This window comes from Microcaecilia unicolor, chromosome 8, assembly GCF_901765095.1.
Source record: "Microcaecilia unicolor chromosome 8, aMicUni1.1, whole genome shotgun sequence".
Lineage (NCBI taxonomy): Eukaryota > Metazoa > Chordata > Amphibia > Gymnophiona > Siphonopidae > Microcaecilia > Microcaecilia unicolor.
Window position 1 is genome coordinate 206,439,387 of NC_044038.1, and position 16,542 is coordinate 206,455,928.

General features: G+C 40.5%; 1 protein-coding gene across 1 annotated transcript in view; it reads right to left on the bottom strand.

Annotated features, from left to right (window-relative positions):
- EDN3 (endothelin 3) overlaps positions 1 to 16,542 on the bottom strand; it is an 80,183-nt gene that overhangs the window by 3,777 nt on the left and 59,864 nt on the right. The window contains exon 3 of the mRNA XM_030213298.1: positions 7,965 to 8,135. Within this exon, the coding sequence (XP_030069158.1) occupies positions 7,965 to 8,135 (171 nt within the window). The remainder of the gene's footprint in view (positions 1 to 7,964; positions 8,136 to 16,542) is intronic.

Genomic DNA, 16,542 nt, shown 5'->3' on the forward strand with positions numbered 1-16,542 from the left:
AACACCCAAAATGGTTTATACTTTTCTATTATTAGTGAGCTCACAGTCTAAAGTTTTGTACCTGGAGCAATGGAGGATTAAGTGACTTCCCCAGAGTCAGGAGGAGCTACAGTAGAATTGAACCCAGTTCCCCTGGTTCTCAGCCCACTGCACTAACCATTAGGCTACTCCTCCACGCCGGCCCATGGTAAGAGCCTAATCTTGACCCTTGTTTAAACCATAGGTAAGAACTTTGTACTCGATTCCACATGCACCGAGTTCCATAATGACAGTGGTGCAGAAGTCTGCTCAAGCTTGATTCTGATATTGATATAGAGGGAAGATAATTAAAGGGTTATGTGGGTTTTTGATAGCTTGTATAGTGAAAGCTACTGAATAATGCAGATTCACAATTCAACAAGAAATCTCAGGAATCTTCATTCTTGACAGTGCCCCTGCACATAGGAGCCAACTTTTCAAAATGATTGGGGGGTGCTAAACTCAATGGAAATTACCCCTCCCTGGACACAGTCATAGTTTGCTCAGTATTGCTGCTCAAGCACCCACAGAGGTAGCTTCTGTTCCTCTGCACATCTCTCATTCTCCGAGAACAAACAGGCCTTCACATTCTCACATGTGGATGACGTCATCCAGTGGAGCCCAGTGTGGGTACTGACTAGCAAGTTAGAAAGTTCTAGCAGCATCCCGTCGTGCTTGCCCATTCTCAATTTGAACACTGCCCTTTTTGTTCAATCAGCTCAAGACTGAGGAATTTAGCCGAGATTTTTTTCGATGTCCCAGAAAATGTCCAGTGGCTTCAAGAGGTGCGCCAAGTGTAGGCACATGATTTCTACCACAGACCCACACAATTGGTACGTCGGGTGCCTTGGGCCAGATCATGACCCCTCTGTGATATCTGTTTGCAAATGCAGGTGAGAACTTGGTGGGTGCGACTGGCTCAAATGGAGCATCTTTGTGGTTCTTCGAAGGCCGGACCAACGACTTCAGACTGGCGGCATCGACTTCCATGGCTGCTCCAACTTTGGTGTCCACTGGGAGTGCACTGGCATTGAGTGGTCTCCACCTGCCTCGACACTGGACGCTGCTAGCAGGCCCCAGGATCGGTCAGCATTGGACCTGACACCGACACCAAGGACCAGTATAGAGTCAGCAGCATCTTCATTAGCACCGGGAGGGATTGAGGCTCTGTGCATCGAGGGAAGCCCAAGAGGAATAAGCATCGCTCTTCCTCAACACACAGTGACGAGAGCACCTGGACATCGGTCTAGTCAGGCGACTCATGGCCCCTGTTCCAGGCCTCGCCAGCCCCAACCCCAGAAATCCCAGCTGGCTCCCCAGACAAAGCAGGGCAGGGGCTTTTAACTGGCTCCAGCAAAGCATAGCTGCGCAAAGAGTATTCGTTCCAGATGACTTACCGGTCGGAAGGAGGCTCACTGTTTACCAACACAGATGGCCCTTTATAACCTCTGACCAGTGGCTTCTTCAAATAATCCGTCGTGGGTAGGCTGTAAATTGGCATCAGCAACATTCAAAATTACCCACCAAGAGTGTCTTACATCAGTTCTCAGCAATAGCAAGTACTTGCACAGGAAATCTCCGCCCTTCTGCAGACCCGAACCGTTGAACCTACACTACTTTTATTTATTTTTTATTTGACATTTATACCCATTATACAATATGCAATTGTTTCAGTGTGGCTTACAACATAGGAATGAGAAGGTGAAACATAGGCATTTTAAGAATTGGTAGAGATATAAGGGAGCAAGCAGAAGCATGTTTAAGAAGTGTTAATTGTGTCTAGTAATGTTTACATTTTAGTTACAGGGGGGGAGGAGGAGCATGGATTCTATTTCTGTTCCAGGCACTCTGTGATTAAGAAAACAGGGGGATTCCGGCCCATCCTAGACCTAAGGGCCCTGAACAAATTTTTGGTGAAGGAAAAGGTCAGGATGATTTCTTTGGGCATCCTACTTCCTCTCATTCAGGAAAAACGATTGGCTATGCTCTCTGGACTTAAAGGATATCTATACCCACATTGCGATACTTCCCAGTCACAGGAGGTATCTCAGATTTTGAGTGGGGAAACACCACTTCCAGTATCACTTTCTGCCATTTTACCTAGCATCTGCCCCCAGTGTTTCACCAAGGGTCTGGTGGTAGTCGCAGCATATCTACACAGATTGAGAGTGTATATGTTTCCTTACCTGAATGATTGGCTGGTCAAGAACACAGGAAAGGGCAATTAATTCAATGCAATTGACTATTCAGGTGCTAGAGCTACTGATGTTTTTCATAAATTATCCCAAGTCCCATCTCCATCTAGTATGACAATTGAAGTACATAGGAGCCCTGCTAGGCACACTGCAGGCTCAGGCCTTCCTTTCTCTAGCAGGAGCTACCAAGATATCTGCCTTGGTAGCACTTCTCTTGCAGGTTCACAGCAGCCAGCAGGTTTCAGCTTGACAAATGTTGAGACTGATGGGTCACATGGTCTCCACCTTGCATTTCACTCCCATGGCACGGCGCCATTTCAGAGCGGCCCCATGGACCTTAGCCTCCCAGTGGTCTCAAGCTACGGGGGAACTTAACGAATGTCATTCATGTCCCGTCTGAGTTGGCTCACGCCCTTCTCTGGTGGATGATCCAGTCCAATTTGACACTGGGACTTCCATTCCAAATTCCACCACTTCAAAAGGTGTTGACAATGGATGCATCCAACCTGGGTTGGGGAGCTCATGTGGATGGGCTTCACATTCAAGGTCAGTGGTCCGCTCAGGAGGCTCATCTTAAATCAATCAATCTCCTCGAGCTAAAGAACATTTGGCTTTTCAAGCATAAAGGCTTTTCAGGGATCAACTCCAAAACCACATTATCCAAATTCAGACAGACAATCAGGTTGAGATGTTTTTTGTGAACAAGAAGGAGGATATGGGATACTACCCCTGGTGTCAAGAAGCAGTAGAAATGTGACAATGGGATGAGCCTCCGTGCCGTATACCTTCCTGGCAATAACAACAGCCTGGTGGACAGACTCGGCAGGATATTGCAACTGCTTGAGAAGTCTCTCAATATGGGTGTAGCCGAAAAGATCTGAGAGTGGGAAACCCCCTCAGTGGATCTTTTTTCTACTCATTTCAACAACAAGGTCCCTCAGTTCTGCTCCAGACTCATATCAAATGGCAGACTAGCTTCAGATGCCTTTCTCCTACTTTGGGGAAGAGGACTTCTGTATGCATATCCTCCTATACCTCTGATAGAGAAGACCTTGCTGAAACTGACTGAGACAAGACTGAGGCACCATGATACTCATTGCTCCTTGTTGGTTGTGACAGATATGTCCCTCTTCTTCTGGAGTTGTCTTCAGAAGATCTGTGGAGATTGGACTGTTTTCCTACCCTAATCATGCAGAATGAGGGGTCCCTTCTGCATTAAGCTCCAGTCTCTGGCCCTCACAGCTTGGATGTTGAGAGTGTAGAACTCAAATCCCACGGACTACCTGAGGATGTCTTCTGTATCTTGTGGGCTTCCAGGAAAGACTCCATTAAGAGGTGCTACTCTTTTAAATGGAGAAAGTTTGCCACATGGTGCGAGGGCAAGGCCTTAGATCCCTTCTCTTGCCATACACAAAAACTGTTTGAGTACCTCTCTGAGTCTGGTTTGAAAACCAACTCTGCAAGGGTTCGTCTTAGTGCAATTGGTGCTTATCAGCATGTAGGAGGTGAGTCCATCTCTGTACAACCTTTAGTTGTTCGCTTCATGAGAGGTTTGTTGTTGACAAAACCCCCTACCAAACCTCCCATTGTATCATGGGATCTCAACATAATCCTCACCCAGCTGATGAAAGTTCCTTTTGAGCCTCTGGATACCTGTCATCTGAAGTTTTTGACCTGGAAAGTTGTTTTTCTGGTAGTGGTCACTTTAGCTTGCAAAGTCAGTGAGCTCCAAGCCCTAGTAACTCACCCACCATATATTAAATTTCATCACAACAGAGTAGTCCTCCACACGCACCCCAAATTCCTTCCTAAGGTAGTGTCAAAGTTCCATCTTAAACCAGTCAATTGTTCTTCCAACATTTTTCCCCAGACCTCATGCCCACCCTGGTGAAAGTGTACTACATACTTTAGACTGCATGCGAGCCTTAGCCTTCTATCTGGAGCATACTAAAGCCCATAGACAGTCCACCCAACTTTTCGTTTCTTTTGACCCTAACAAGTTGGGGGGGGGGGGGTGGGGAGACACATCGCAAAGGCACGGTTTCAAGTTGGATAGCAGATTGCATCTCCTTTGCTTATGCCCAGGCTGGGCAGACTCTTGAGGGACATGTAACGGCTCACAGTGTCAAAGCCACGGCTGCATCAGTAATCCACTTGAGATCAGCCTCCATAGAGGAGATTTGCAAGGCTGCAATGTGGTCTGTCCACACATTCACATCCCACTACTGTTTGATCAGGATACCCGACGTGACAGTCAGTTTGGACAGGCAGTTCTGCAGAATTTGTTCCGTGACTAGAATCCAACTCCACCCTCCTAGACCCTGTTTTATTCTGTTCCAGGCTGAATCTACACAGCTAGTATGTATATAGTTTCAGGTTGATTGAAGTTTTAGTCTCATTTCCAGACTCCATTATCCTAGCTTTCTTGTTTTCAGCGAGCTTGGTAGCTAGGGACTTAATGTGACCTGCTTGTCTTCGGAGAAAGCAAAGATACTTAACCTGTAGCTGGTGTTCTCTGAGGACAGCAGGCTGCTTATTCTCACGTACACTCCAACCTCCCCTAGGAGTTGTTTTTTGTTGTTCTCTTTATACTTTTCACCTGACTGAGGGACTCGCACTCAAGCGGGCACCAGCACATGCACGGTGGGACACCGCTAGAACTTTCTTTAGTGCTAGAGATTCAGCATCCGCACCGGGGCTCTGTCAGATGACGTCACCTGCATGCAAGAATAAGCAGCCTGCCATCCTCGAAGAACACCGGCTACAGATAAGTATCTTTGCTTTCCCTCCTCTAGCATCTCTCCAAATCCCAGGTCCAAATTGCTACTCAATTACCTGTATTCCAATTTGCATTAGTAAATCAATTCTTTTTGCATATGTAAGTTGCACCTAATCCTTCTAAAATCTCCTCAATGTTTGACTTTGTTCAATGATGTGATATGATTGGACAGAATTATTTATTTATTGTATTTGTAACCCACATTTTCCCACCTCTTTGCAGGCTCAATGTGGCTTACAATGTATCGTTCTTGGTGGTAATAGATTAGAACGTAATTACTTATTGTTACATATTAGAAGTTTAAAGCAAGCAGATATTATAAAAAGTATTTGCTTATTGTTAAAATAGAGATTTTGAGTTATATAGTAAAAGTTTAAAGCAAGTAGATATTATAATCACATCTGTGGTTAAATGAAAAATGGCCACCATACCATCAACACCGAGGAGGCATATGAAAGAGAGCCATAACAAGGTCACCAACACAGCAAAGAGGGATCTGATTTTGTCACAGTGTTCATAAAATTGGTTACTTTTTAGAGTTTTTCTTTACCTGCAAGATGTAGAAAGTCCTTGCCTTAATGTTTATGTACCTATAAAATCTGCTAAAGTCTTCAAGACTGAGTCAGTATTCAAAGCTAGTTTATGCAGGAAGCAGTCCTGCTGGCCGGATAATGAGTACTCACCAGGCCTAGGCATGGATACTCAAAGGCATTATCTGGATAGTGCTGCTGAATATCATGTCAGACCGCTTGGGGCTTTCCAGTTATTGCTCTAACTTGTCTGGATAGTTACTCGGGTAAATGGTATCTGCAGTACCCAGCTAACTTCAGTACTGCAATCCAGGTACAGCTTGACGCTTAATATCCAAGTATAGCTATAACCTGTGGTGGCCAGTCAACCTACGATGGTGTAAGCACTATTATCCCATGTATTTATCAAATTATGATCATGATGGCTTCCAAACAGGTCTGTATTTTAGGAAAGAGTAGATGACATGGATGGGCAGACTGAATAGTCTTTATTTACCTATATTTTTTTCTAGGATAGTCTATGATAGGATATGACATGTTTGCATGCATTTGGAGGCTATTTCAAACGCATCTATGCAGGTTCAGCAAAGCATGCAGAAATTAGCATTTATTAAACTTTCTATCCAATATATATATATATATATATATATATATATATATATATATATATATATATATATATATACACACACATACATATTGGATAGAAAGTTTAATAAATGCAAATTTCTGCGTGCTTTGCTGAACCTGCATAGCCCACTTCAGGCACAGGCAGCTCCTCTGGGCAAGTCACTTAACCCTCCATTGCCCCATGTAAGCCGCATTGAGCCTGCCATGAGTGGGAAAGCGCGGGGTACAAATGTAACAAAAATAAAATAGATACTATTAGAGATTCTACATGGAATGTTGCTACTATTGGAGATTCTACATGGAATGTTGCTATTCCACTAGCAACATTCCATGTAGAAGGCTGCGCAGGCTTCTGTTTCTGTGAGTCTGACGTCCTGCACGTATGTGCAGGACGTCAGACTCACAGAAGCAGAAGCCTGTGCGGCCACATTGGTGATCTGCAAGGGCCGACTTCTACATGGAATGTTGCTAGTGGAATAGCAACATTCCATGTAGAATCTCAAATAGTAGCAACAGTGGAGGAGTGGCCTAGTGGTTAGCGTGGTGGACTTTGGTCCTGGGGAACTGAGTTCAATTCCCACTTCAGGCACAGGCAGCTCCTTGTGACTTTGGGCAAGTCACTTAACCCTCTATTGCCCCATGTAAGCCACATTGAGCCTGCCATGAGTGGGAAAGCGCAGGGTACAAATGTAACAAAAATAAATAAAAATAACTGTGGGCAGACAGGTGGAGGCATTCTGGGGGATTGGGAAGATATTTGCATTTAAATGCAGACGTGTGCAAATCTAGGAAGAAATCTTGTGCGTAATGAAGCCGGCCGATCTTCAGTGCTGTTTAACCGGCCAGGATACGCTCCCGTCCGCTTAAATAGCACTTAACCAGCTAAGCGCTAATATTCAGCTTGAGATAGCCCATTATCACCAGTGAATATTAGCGCATAGGAGGAGATTCTATATATGGCGCCTAAAGAAATCGGCGCTGAAGTCAGTTCTAACTAAGCGTATTCTATAATCAGTGCCTAGATTTAGGTGCCGATTATAAAATAAGCTTAGTTGATATTTCAGCTCCTAAATCTGCGCACATCCATTTACACCAACTAAAACGTGGCGTAAATCCTGGCACGTAGATTTAGGCACACTGGGCCATATTCTATAACTAGGTACCTAAATTTTAGAACCCCCACGAAACACCCATTTCCCTGCCCATAACTATGCCCCTTTCCCCTGGATTCTATATAGTGTACTTAGATTTATGTGCCGAAATCGGCGCAGATTCTATAACACCGTGCATAACTTAATTGGCTTAACAAACTAATGAGCGCTGGTAACTGCACTTAACAAGCAATAATGAGCACTAATTGGCACTGATTAAAATTTAGCCAAACTCACTAAGTATATTCTGTTATGATGTGCGCCGAACTTCTAACAGGCGGAGGCAAAAAGCGAAATGGTCATGGGTGGGAAAATGAGTGTTTAATGGGTGTTCCAAAATTTAGGTGCCTAGTTATAGAATATGGCCCAGTGCGCCTAAATCTATGCGCTGAGATTTACTGCAGGTTTTCGTTGGCGTAAATGGATGTGCGCAGATATTGGCGTTGAAATATCATCTAAGCATATTGTATAATCAGCACCTAAATCTAGGCATTGATTATAGAATACGCTTAGTTAGAACTGACTTTAGCGCTGATTTTTTAGGTGCCATATATAGAATCTCCTCCATTGTTATAAAATCTGCGCCAATTTTAGCACGGATCTCTAGGCGCACTATATAGAATCTGGGGGGACAGCAGTTAAACAAGATAACGTTCCTTACCTTCTGTTGTCCTGATTCCATGTGCAGAAACCCAAGCACTGTTCATCATTCCTGTCTAAACACAGGCAGCGTAATGAAGGCCCCCTCTGGAGATTTCTAGAAAGGCTGGCTACAGCTCGCTTGCCTCTGAAGCTACTTCGGAAGTTGGATAGCCCATATGGCACGGTCCGCCTGCAGAAGTAAGCAAGGCATGTTCAGAACCAAAAGAAGCAAAAAACACCATACACAAACAAAAACAGCAGCCAGAACACTGTTTTTTTAACAGCTACTCTCAGATATCAGGATATGCTAAGACACTCAGTCAAGACTCCACAGAAATGTACAGTGAAAACACAAAAGTCTAGTGGCACCATTAAGGCCCACAGTCTGCTCCGTTTCCTGGGCTCTGGTTTTCTTCCTTACATCTCTGGATCCTCTGTGCTTACTCCAGCCCCCTCAATTCCTGTGAAAAAAATCTTCTCTTACATTACTCCTGAGTCTATGCCCAGAACCTCTGCTTTCTATTATAGAATTTCATTGCAAGATCTGAAGAATGGGTCGTGGGAGGGCAGCTGGAAGGCTCATATACAAGAGAATCTTTATCTTAGTCCAGTTAAAAGGAGCCATTTCCTCCAGGACCAATATGTATTCTCAAACTTTGCATGACAACATTTGAATGCTAAAAGTGAACATCACTGAGTTCCTTTAACTCAAATAGGTCTGTGATTATATTTTATTTGTAATAGAATGTTGTTACTTGTTTATGCCCCAAGTGCTCCTGTCCAAGCTGTTGTGTATAAAACATCAAATAAATAAAAAAAAATTCCCATTAATACCATGCAAATAAGAAAACATTCAGTACAGCTACCTGTATAGAAGGCCATTTTGAACTAGCTGTACTTGCACGCACAACAATCCCTGTGAATTAAATTTCTAAGGGTGTTTCCTTTTTGAAACTGGGTACTTCAAAATGAAATTTCCACACATCTTCCACTTCTGCTCTTCCCTAGACCTGCTCTTTGTGGCAGGAGGGTTCCTGTGATTCTGTGTAGAGGAGAGTGGATACATTTTCATCTGAGGATTTCACCTGCATAAGTGCTCAGATTTCAAAGGAAAATCATTTGAAAAGTTCCCTCTTTGGAGACAGTTTAACTGCTTACACCTGTTTAAAAACTGTAGTTATTTTGCAGTCTCAGAACTCTTGCAAAATTGTACTAGTTTTCACTTTGAAAATGTATCCCAGAAAAAGTACCCCCACACATTTACACTTGCTAATCTGGTTGGATACCTGAGTACAAATATGATCGTGCACAGTTTCCAAACCTGCCCCTGGTTTTACCCACACTTATGGCAGGCATTTTGATAGAAGTACTGTTTGCTTATTTATTTATTACATTTATAACCTGCCTATACTAGACGAAAATACAATAAAAATATGCATAATCATAAAAAAATCAGCAAAAAAAAACCAACACAACTATATATCTACATGAGGCATCTGACCTGACTGCAAATCAATGGCAAAGCTAAAAAAACACACTATCACCCAACAGAGAACTCAAAATGTTAACCAAACTATACTGTCCAATAGTTCTCAATCTAAAGTAAAGAAGTATTTAAAAAAAAATAATAGGAGGAAAATGCCTCAAAGAGCTCCAGGCTTATACACCCTCAAGAGCTGATATTCTTCATCATTGGCATTAAAAAAAACACCTATTTGTAACATGCTGCAATATTTTTAATGTGAATTTATAAATCTATTTTGTAAACATTTTCCACAGAAACAATTTTTATCCAGTAAGGTAAATTCAACAGTCACTTAGCTGCAATACGTTGCTTTACTGTGGTAGCCGTCCTTCATTTTCAAAGGTAAGACCCATGGCCTAGCGTTTTTAAGAATTTTTGATTCTTAGACCCTGAAGCAGCAAGGTGAAACGCTGGCCATCGTTGGATCGTTGATTGTGGGTTTTACCTTTGAGAGTGAAGGATGGCTACCACAGTAAATCAGCATATTGCAGCTAAGTGACTGTTTGTTTCTGTGGAAAATATTTACAAAATAGATTTATAAATTCACATTAAAAATATTGCAGCATGTTACAAAGAGGTATTTTTTTATGCCAATGAAGAAGAGTATCGGCTCTGAGGGCTTTTTCCCTCCTATTTTTTGACACCACTTTATTATAGATTGAGAACTACTGAAAACTGAAAAACAACCAATATTTAATCAAATAAAACACCTACTCCATATGCCTGCATGTACAGAAAAGTAAGACCTTTGAAAATTATCTTCCCTGGTGTTCAACAATCTGAAAACCACTCAGAAGGATGCTACACACATCTGTGATAAATGTCGTATGATGTATCCCCAGGTAGATGCCCAGAGTTCATTTAACAATTGTCCATTCAGGCTCACATGGTCAGTGCGACACATCAGGGGCAATTCTATTAAATTGGACACCATATATATACTGTACATCCACCATCTGAATAACATGGAAGTACTTTAATACTGCTTCCCAAACTCATAGCAATGTGCCAAATCAGGTCAAACTGAATGGACAAATTGTTGAGGGATAAATTATGCAAATGGCACCTAAAAAATCAGTGTCAAAACCCCCCACTTAAGCGGTATTCTATAAGTTGCGCCTAAAGTTTGGCACGGTTTATAGAATACACGTCTAAGTGGAGAGTCATGCGTAGATTTAGGCATGGTCATTTTCACCAATGAAAATGTGGTGCAAATGCCCATGCCTAAATTTATACACGGAGCACCATTATTCTGTACTTATATGTGTAACTCAAAGCCATACCCCCATTCTGCCCCCAAAATGCCCATGACTCTCCCATTTCCATGCCCCCTTTTATGGAAGACATGTAATTTTTAGGCATGGATCCCGCGCAAACTATGCATGTTGATCCCAATTAAATCTAATTAGTGCCAATAATTGCTTGTTAAAGCCAATTATTGGCATTATTGGCTTGTTCAGTTAAATTGCATGCACAAATTAGGAACACACCTAAATTTGCATGCACAATTTATGGCAATCTTTACAGAATCAAGGGGTTAATGAAGTCTGGGCGTAACATAGTTGTAAACCACCTATTTTTATTAAAAGTTTGATGAACCAACTGGTTTTGCTTTGTATTCAGAGGTGTAGTTGGACATGATTTCTCTTCTTTTTCATTTATGATATAACCACTACAACTCCCTCTTCAGATGGAAAATGCATTTCCTTAGTTATGTATGGCCACAATCTTTTCCAGTCCATTAATACTGCATAGTTCCTTCATATGCAAGTAAAACTACAGAAAGTTTGGGTTCTTTTGTTTTTTTTTTACTAATATTCATTTTTCACTGCTGGTAATAATATATAAGTAAAATGTAGATACTGCTTTTTGTGCCTTAGGTGCAAAGTTGAAGAGGTAAGTATATTTTTTCAAAAACAGAGTTGATGCTGGAAACAGACTGCCTGTTCAGATAGCTACAGGATGTGTAAAATCTGCACTAAAAGGCATTCATTTGTAAAAAGAGTATGATATTCCATGACAAAAATTCTTATGTTGTCTACAGTTCTTGAAGATAAAAGCTTGCATTTATCCAAAAATAACGTTCCCTACTCGATAGGTTTTGGAATTCACCTCTTCAATTAGATTGTAAACTCTCCAGCGACAGAGCAATACTTAGCAAACCTGAATGTAACTCAACTTGACCTACTACTAAAAAGGTGAGAGCAAAATCTAAAAAAAAAATGTGATGCGCTAAAGTTTTTTTTCCACATGTAAAATTTGTTTGCCATGCACACTTTCAACATGCAATTTTATAAAAGCCCTCTTCTGTATCCATTTTTATGGTATCTGTGTGGGCATTCTCGGCGCTTGGACCGAGTTGCAGTGTGCATGCATATCTTATTTTAAAAATATGCTTAGAATACACACGTTCACACCTTCAGAGTAGGTGTGAGTTTGTGTGTAGGCATTTGTGCACTATTTCTACCCAAAGACAGCCTGGAAGAAATATGAAATACGATATCGATTTGTGAAACTCCAGAGCCAACAAAGTATAGGTCAGTCCAACTGGAGAAACCTGATAGTGCATAAAAGGCATCTAAACGTAAAGGGCCCATCTTACTCTATCCATGAGGTTCATGAAGTCCAAATGAAATAAGAATGATCCCCTGTTGCTTCTGCCCCCCATCAGGTCAATATTTGAAAATAGCGCTGACCAGCACAGAGACCATGGCCGTTTTGTTCTTTACAGAGACGAGACGCTGCTTTGATGCTTTTTGCTCAACCTTGTTTCAAGGATTAGTTAATGCTACAGTTTAAAAAGACACACATATTCCATTTACAATTGGATAGAATTAAAAATCAACATACGGTGAGAAGACTGTATGGCCGAAACACAGCTGTGTCGAGTCCCTTTCTCCCTGCTATCCTTTGGCTAATAAAGTGTTTTAATTTTTTTACAAATAAGTGTTGACTTTTTCATATTTTTTATCACTTATTATTTTTTATATAATTGTAATTTAAAATACAAAATTGATCTTTTCTTGTTTTTAATTTTTGATTATTTTTATTTGATAGTCATCTTCGCTGTTTTGCCCCCCTTTTGTTGGTGTTTTTTGCAAAGACTGGTTTCTTCTGTTTTTTGTACTACGTTTTGTTCTATAGACATACCTATATTCAAAAAACTGTGCCAGCCTCGGGGTCTGCTGGTGCCATTAAAATACTGACTTGGCTAGGCAGGAGAGGTTGGGTATTGCAGTGGCATCTTTTGAACTCATGATCCTCTGTGCATGGGTTCAGAGAAGTTGGGAAAAACTTGGAGAGGCTTACGATTTTAAAATGCGGAGCATCGATGTTAATTTTATTTTGCAGAGAAAAGGGAACCCTGGCCTCTGCTTTTCACTGTGTTACTTCTTTTGGGAGCAGGGCAAGGAGATGTGTTATTGTACTTTGTTTCAAATAAACGAAACAAAAACTACATGAAAAAAATGCTATTATTAAGAGGCCTTTTTACCAAAGCTTAGTATGCGCTAAATGCTCATGTCCTATTTTATATCTATGGGGCCACATGGCACTTAGTGTACACTAATGTCCATTAGCACATGCTAAGCTTTAGTAAAATGGACCCAAAATGTCCACTGTACTGTGTAAAAACAAAATAGTGGTTCTCAATAATGGTTCTCAACCTAGTCCAATGGTCCATCTAGCCCAGTATCCTGCTTCTAACATTGGCCAATTCAGGTTTGTGTTTATGTTTATTCAGACTTGATATACCACCATTAATTCAAGATCAAAGCAGTTTACAATAACAAAATTTAAAACATTTAAAAAAATAAAAGGAATAACATAAAAGTAGGAAAGAAAAATACACTCATTCTGCAAAAGAATATGAAAACAATTATATAACACAAAGTAAATTAAATTTAAGTTAAAAATAAATTAAAAATAAGCTAAAAGTACAGATACAAGCCCTCTAGGCTTGTCACAGGAGACACTCTACAACACTTAGGACCCAATAGCAATTGAAAATGAGATTTCAGTTTGATTTTAAAATTGGTCAAAGACAGTTCATTTTGATTCTCCGGAGGGAGATCATGCCATAATCTTAGAGACAGGGACAATCTAGTAGATTCCAAATAAGCGAGTCTAGGTGACGGCAGAGTATGACGACTGGAGTCCAGCGATCTAAGATTACAAGAAGGACTATATGGAATGACATTAGATAGGTAAGGTGGTTCATTATCATAAAGAGCTTTGAGTTAGAAGAAGGATTTTAGACTGCACGCAGTAAGATAACGGCAACCAATGAAGTCTAATAAGAAGAGAAGTAACAGGATCAAAACTTCTATACCTGAGAAGCATTCTAGCAGCTGTGTTTTTAAAGTGTTTTTACGCGGCACAACTGAAATTTGGGAAGTCCAGCATAGATAGAATTACAATAATCAATTCATGATAGAACAAAAACATGAAGAACAGTGTTAACAGAAGCAAAATCCAAATAAAATCTTACAGACCAAATCCGGCGTAACCAAAAATAACTCCTTTTTCACAATGTGAGAAATGTGGTTATCAACAGAAAGCTTTGAATCAATAATGACACCTAGATAACGGAAAGAAGAAACTGGAGAAACCAAAAGTAGGAGGAGGAGTCAGTGAACCAGATACCCAACAAGCTATTATTTTTGAAGGATTAAGAACTAATTTATGATCAATTAACCACTGTGAAAGAATGGATAGTGCATCTTGGAGAGGAGTCAGATTGGAAGACAATGAAGAAGAATATACAATTAGAATATTATCTGCATAGATAAAAAAATGAATATTGTGATCTTGTAATAAAGGGCTAAGAAATATATTAAATAAGAAAGGGGAAAGGACTGAACCCTGAGAGACCAGATACCATGATTAGAGACAGAATAGACATGATTAGACAGAAATGAAGTGAACCATGTAAGACCAGTTAACCCAATAGATTGAAGATGAGAAAGAAGAAGTTTATGATCTATAAGATCCAATGCAGTTGACAAATCTAGTCAAATAGGAAGAGCAATCCCACCTTTTTCAAGTATTGAATGAATTTCACTTAAGTATTGCAGTAATAGTTGTTTCTGTACTATAATGAGTACGAAATCCAGTCTGTCTAGGATGTAAAGTATAAACTTGTTCAGCAAAAGAGTAAAGTTGATCAAAAACTATTTTTTTCTGCGATCTTAGAGGCTACACAGAGATTAGAAACAGGTCGATAATTAAAATCCAAAGGATCTACAGCATTATTCTTAAGAATTGGCTTAACAATAACTTTCTTCTATTGTAAAGGAACAACGCTCATAGAAAAACTGGTAGATATAATCTGAAGGAGAAGTGGACCAAGCCTATGACAAGCAAATTTAAGCCAACATGAAGGAAAGGGGTGTAAAATGGAAGTAGTCAAATGAGTTTAACAAAAGCAATAAGAGATAGTACAGAAAAAGTATCCCAACATACAGAACATGTCAGGGAGCAAGGAGTAGCCGAGTCTGAAGGTAATAGCAAAGCGGAAACACCAGAATTATTAGTAACTTTGCTCTTTAAATACCTGGCAGAAAACATTCCATACTACCAATCCCAGGGCAAGCTGTGGCTTCCCCACATGTCTATCTGAAAACCTGACTAGCTGGGTGTGTCCTGAGGACTGGATTGAGAACCCTATATTGAACCATATTGCCCTCTTCACAAAGCCCTTCAGTGGCAGCAATTTTCAGAGAATGCAGAGCAAAACTTTATATCTTAGTCCACAAAAATGAACCACGCAACTTGTTTGTGCTTTCTTGGCATACGAAGACACACAAATCATTAGTTTGTCAAATTATGTTGAGACGCGTAATGATTGGATATATTTTTCCCTCCCTTGCCATAGGCCAGCTGACTAAGGAAAAAATAATTACCGGTTATTTTAATTATTCATACTTATCCACTGCCTCTCTGAAATCTGCTTGAGGTGATTTACAATAAGAAAAAGACTCTTCCTAAAATACATCTATTTTGATAGGACACTGACACACAACAAAAAAATACTGTGTAAATTTTAAAGGTGAGAGGGGATCTGAGCCATTAGAACTGCACAGTGGTTCATAGAGCCTGCTGCTTTCAATATGAGGCTAAAACTGTGGCTCATGTATCTATCATCAATCCTCCCCTATTGTGCAAGACTCAATCAAAAATAAATGTAGTGCAACATCAGTGTATATTCAATAAAAGTCAAAGTCGATGTCCAAATAATCAGTAATGGCTTACTTAATACTGGCTAACTATCGTAATGAAGCTTGTAGAGTATCTATTTTGTTATAGTAACCAATCAGACACGCAATATCTACATATGCAAAACTTGGTATTTAACGGAGAAATAAAACCTCAAAAGAACCGCTAGGGCACTCCTTACGTTAACAAATCAACTTTAGGGAGGCCTGCGGACTCATCACTGGCAAAAAACCTCCTGGCTACTTTTTTTATATATACAGCTCAGAGATGCGAGAGCACAGATCCAGCAAAAACTGAGCACAGATCCAGCAAAAACTGCCCAGCTTCCATGGTAACCCTGAAGCAGAAATCAAAACCTTGGCCAAAGTCGGGCCGTGGGTAGTTGAAAGAACTGCAACGAATGACTGGACAGCTGGAAAGCTAAGTTTATTGTGTTTATTGCGATTATATTAAAGTGTTTAAAGTGATCTGAAGAGCTGAAAAAAAGTAGCCAGGAGGGTTTTTTGCCAGTGATGAGTCCGCAGGCCTCCCTAAAGTTGATTTGTTAACATAAGGAGTGCCCTAGCGGTTCTTTTGAGGCTTTTTTCTCCATTAAATACCAAGCTTTGCATATGTAGATATCGTGTGTCTGATTGGTCACTTAATACTGGCCAATGAGAGAGAGATGAAATTAAGTGCAAAATTGTAATTCTATGTTAAACATTGGACAACTATTAAATTATAAGGAGCAACGTTGGATTTTCCAGCTTCAAACACTTCACCCTTCGGGGTTGAATTCTGAGATCAATTGGTGGTCCTTGATCTGATTGGCTGCTGTTTTTAAGACATGGTCCAATCAGGACTACGGTTTGATGAT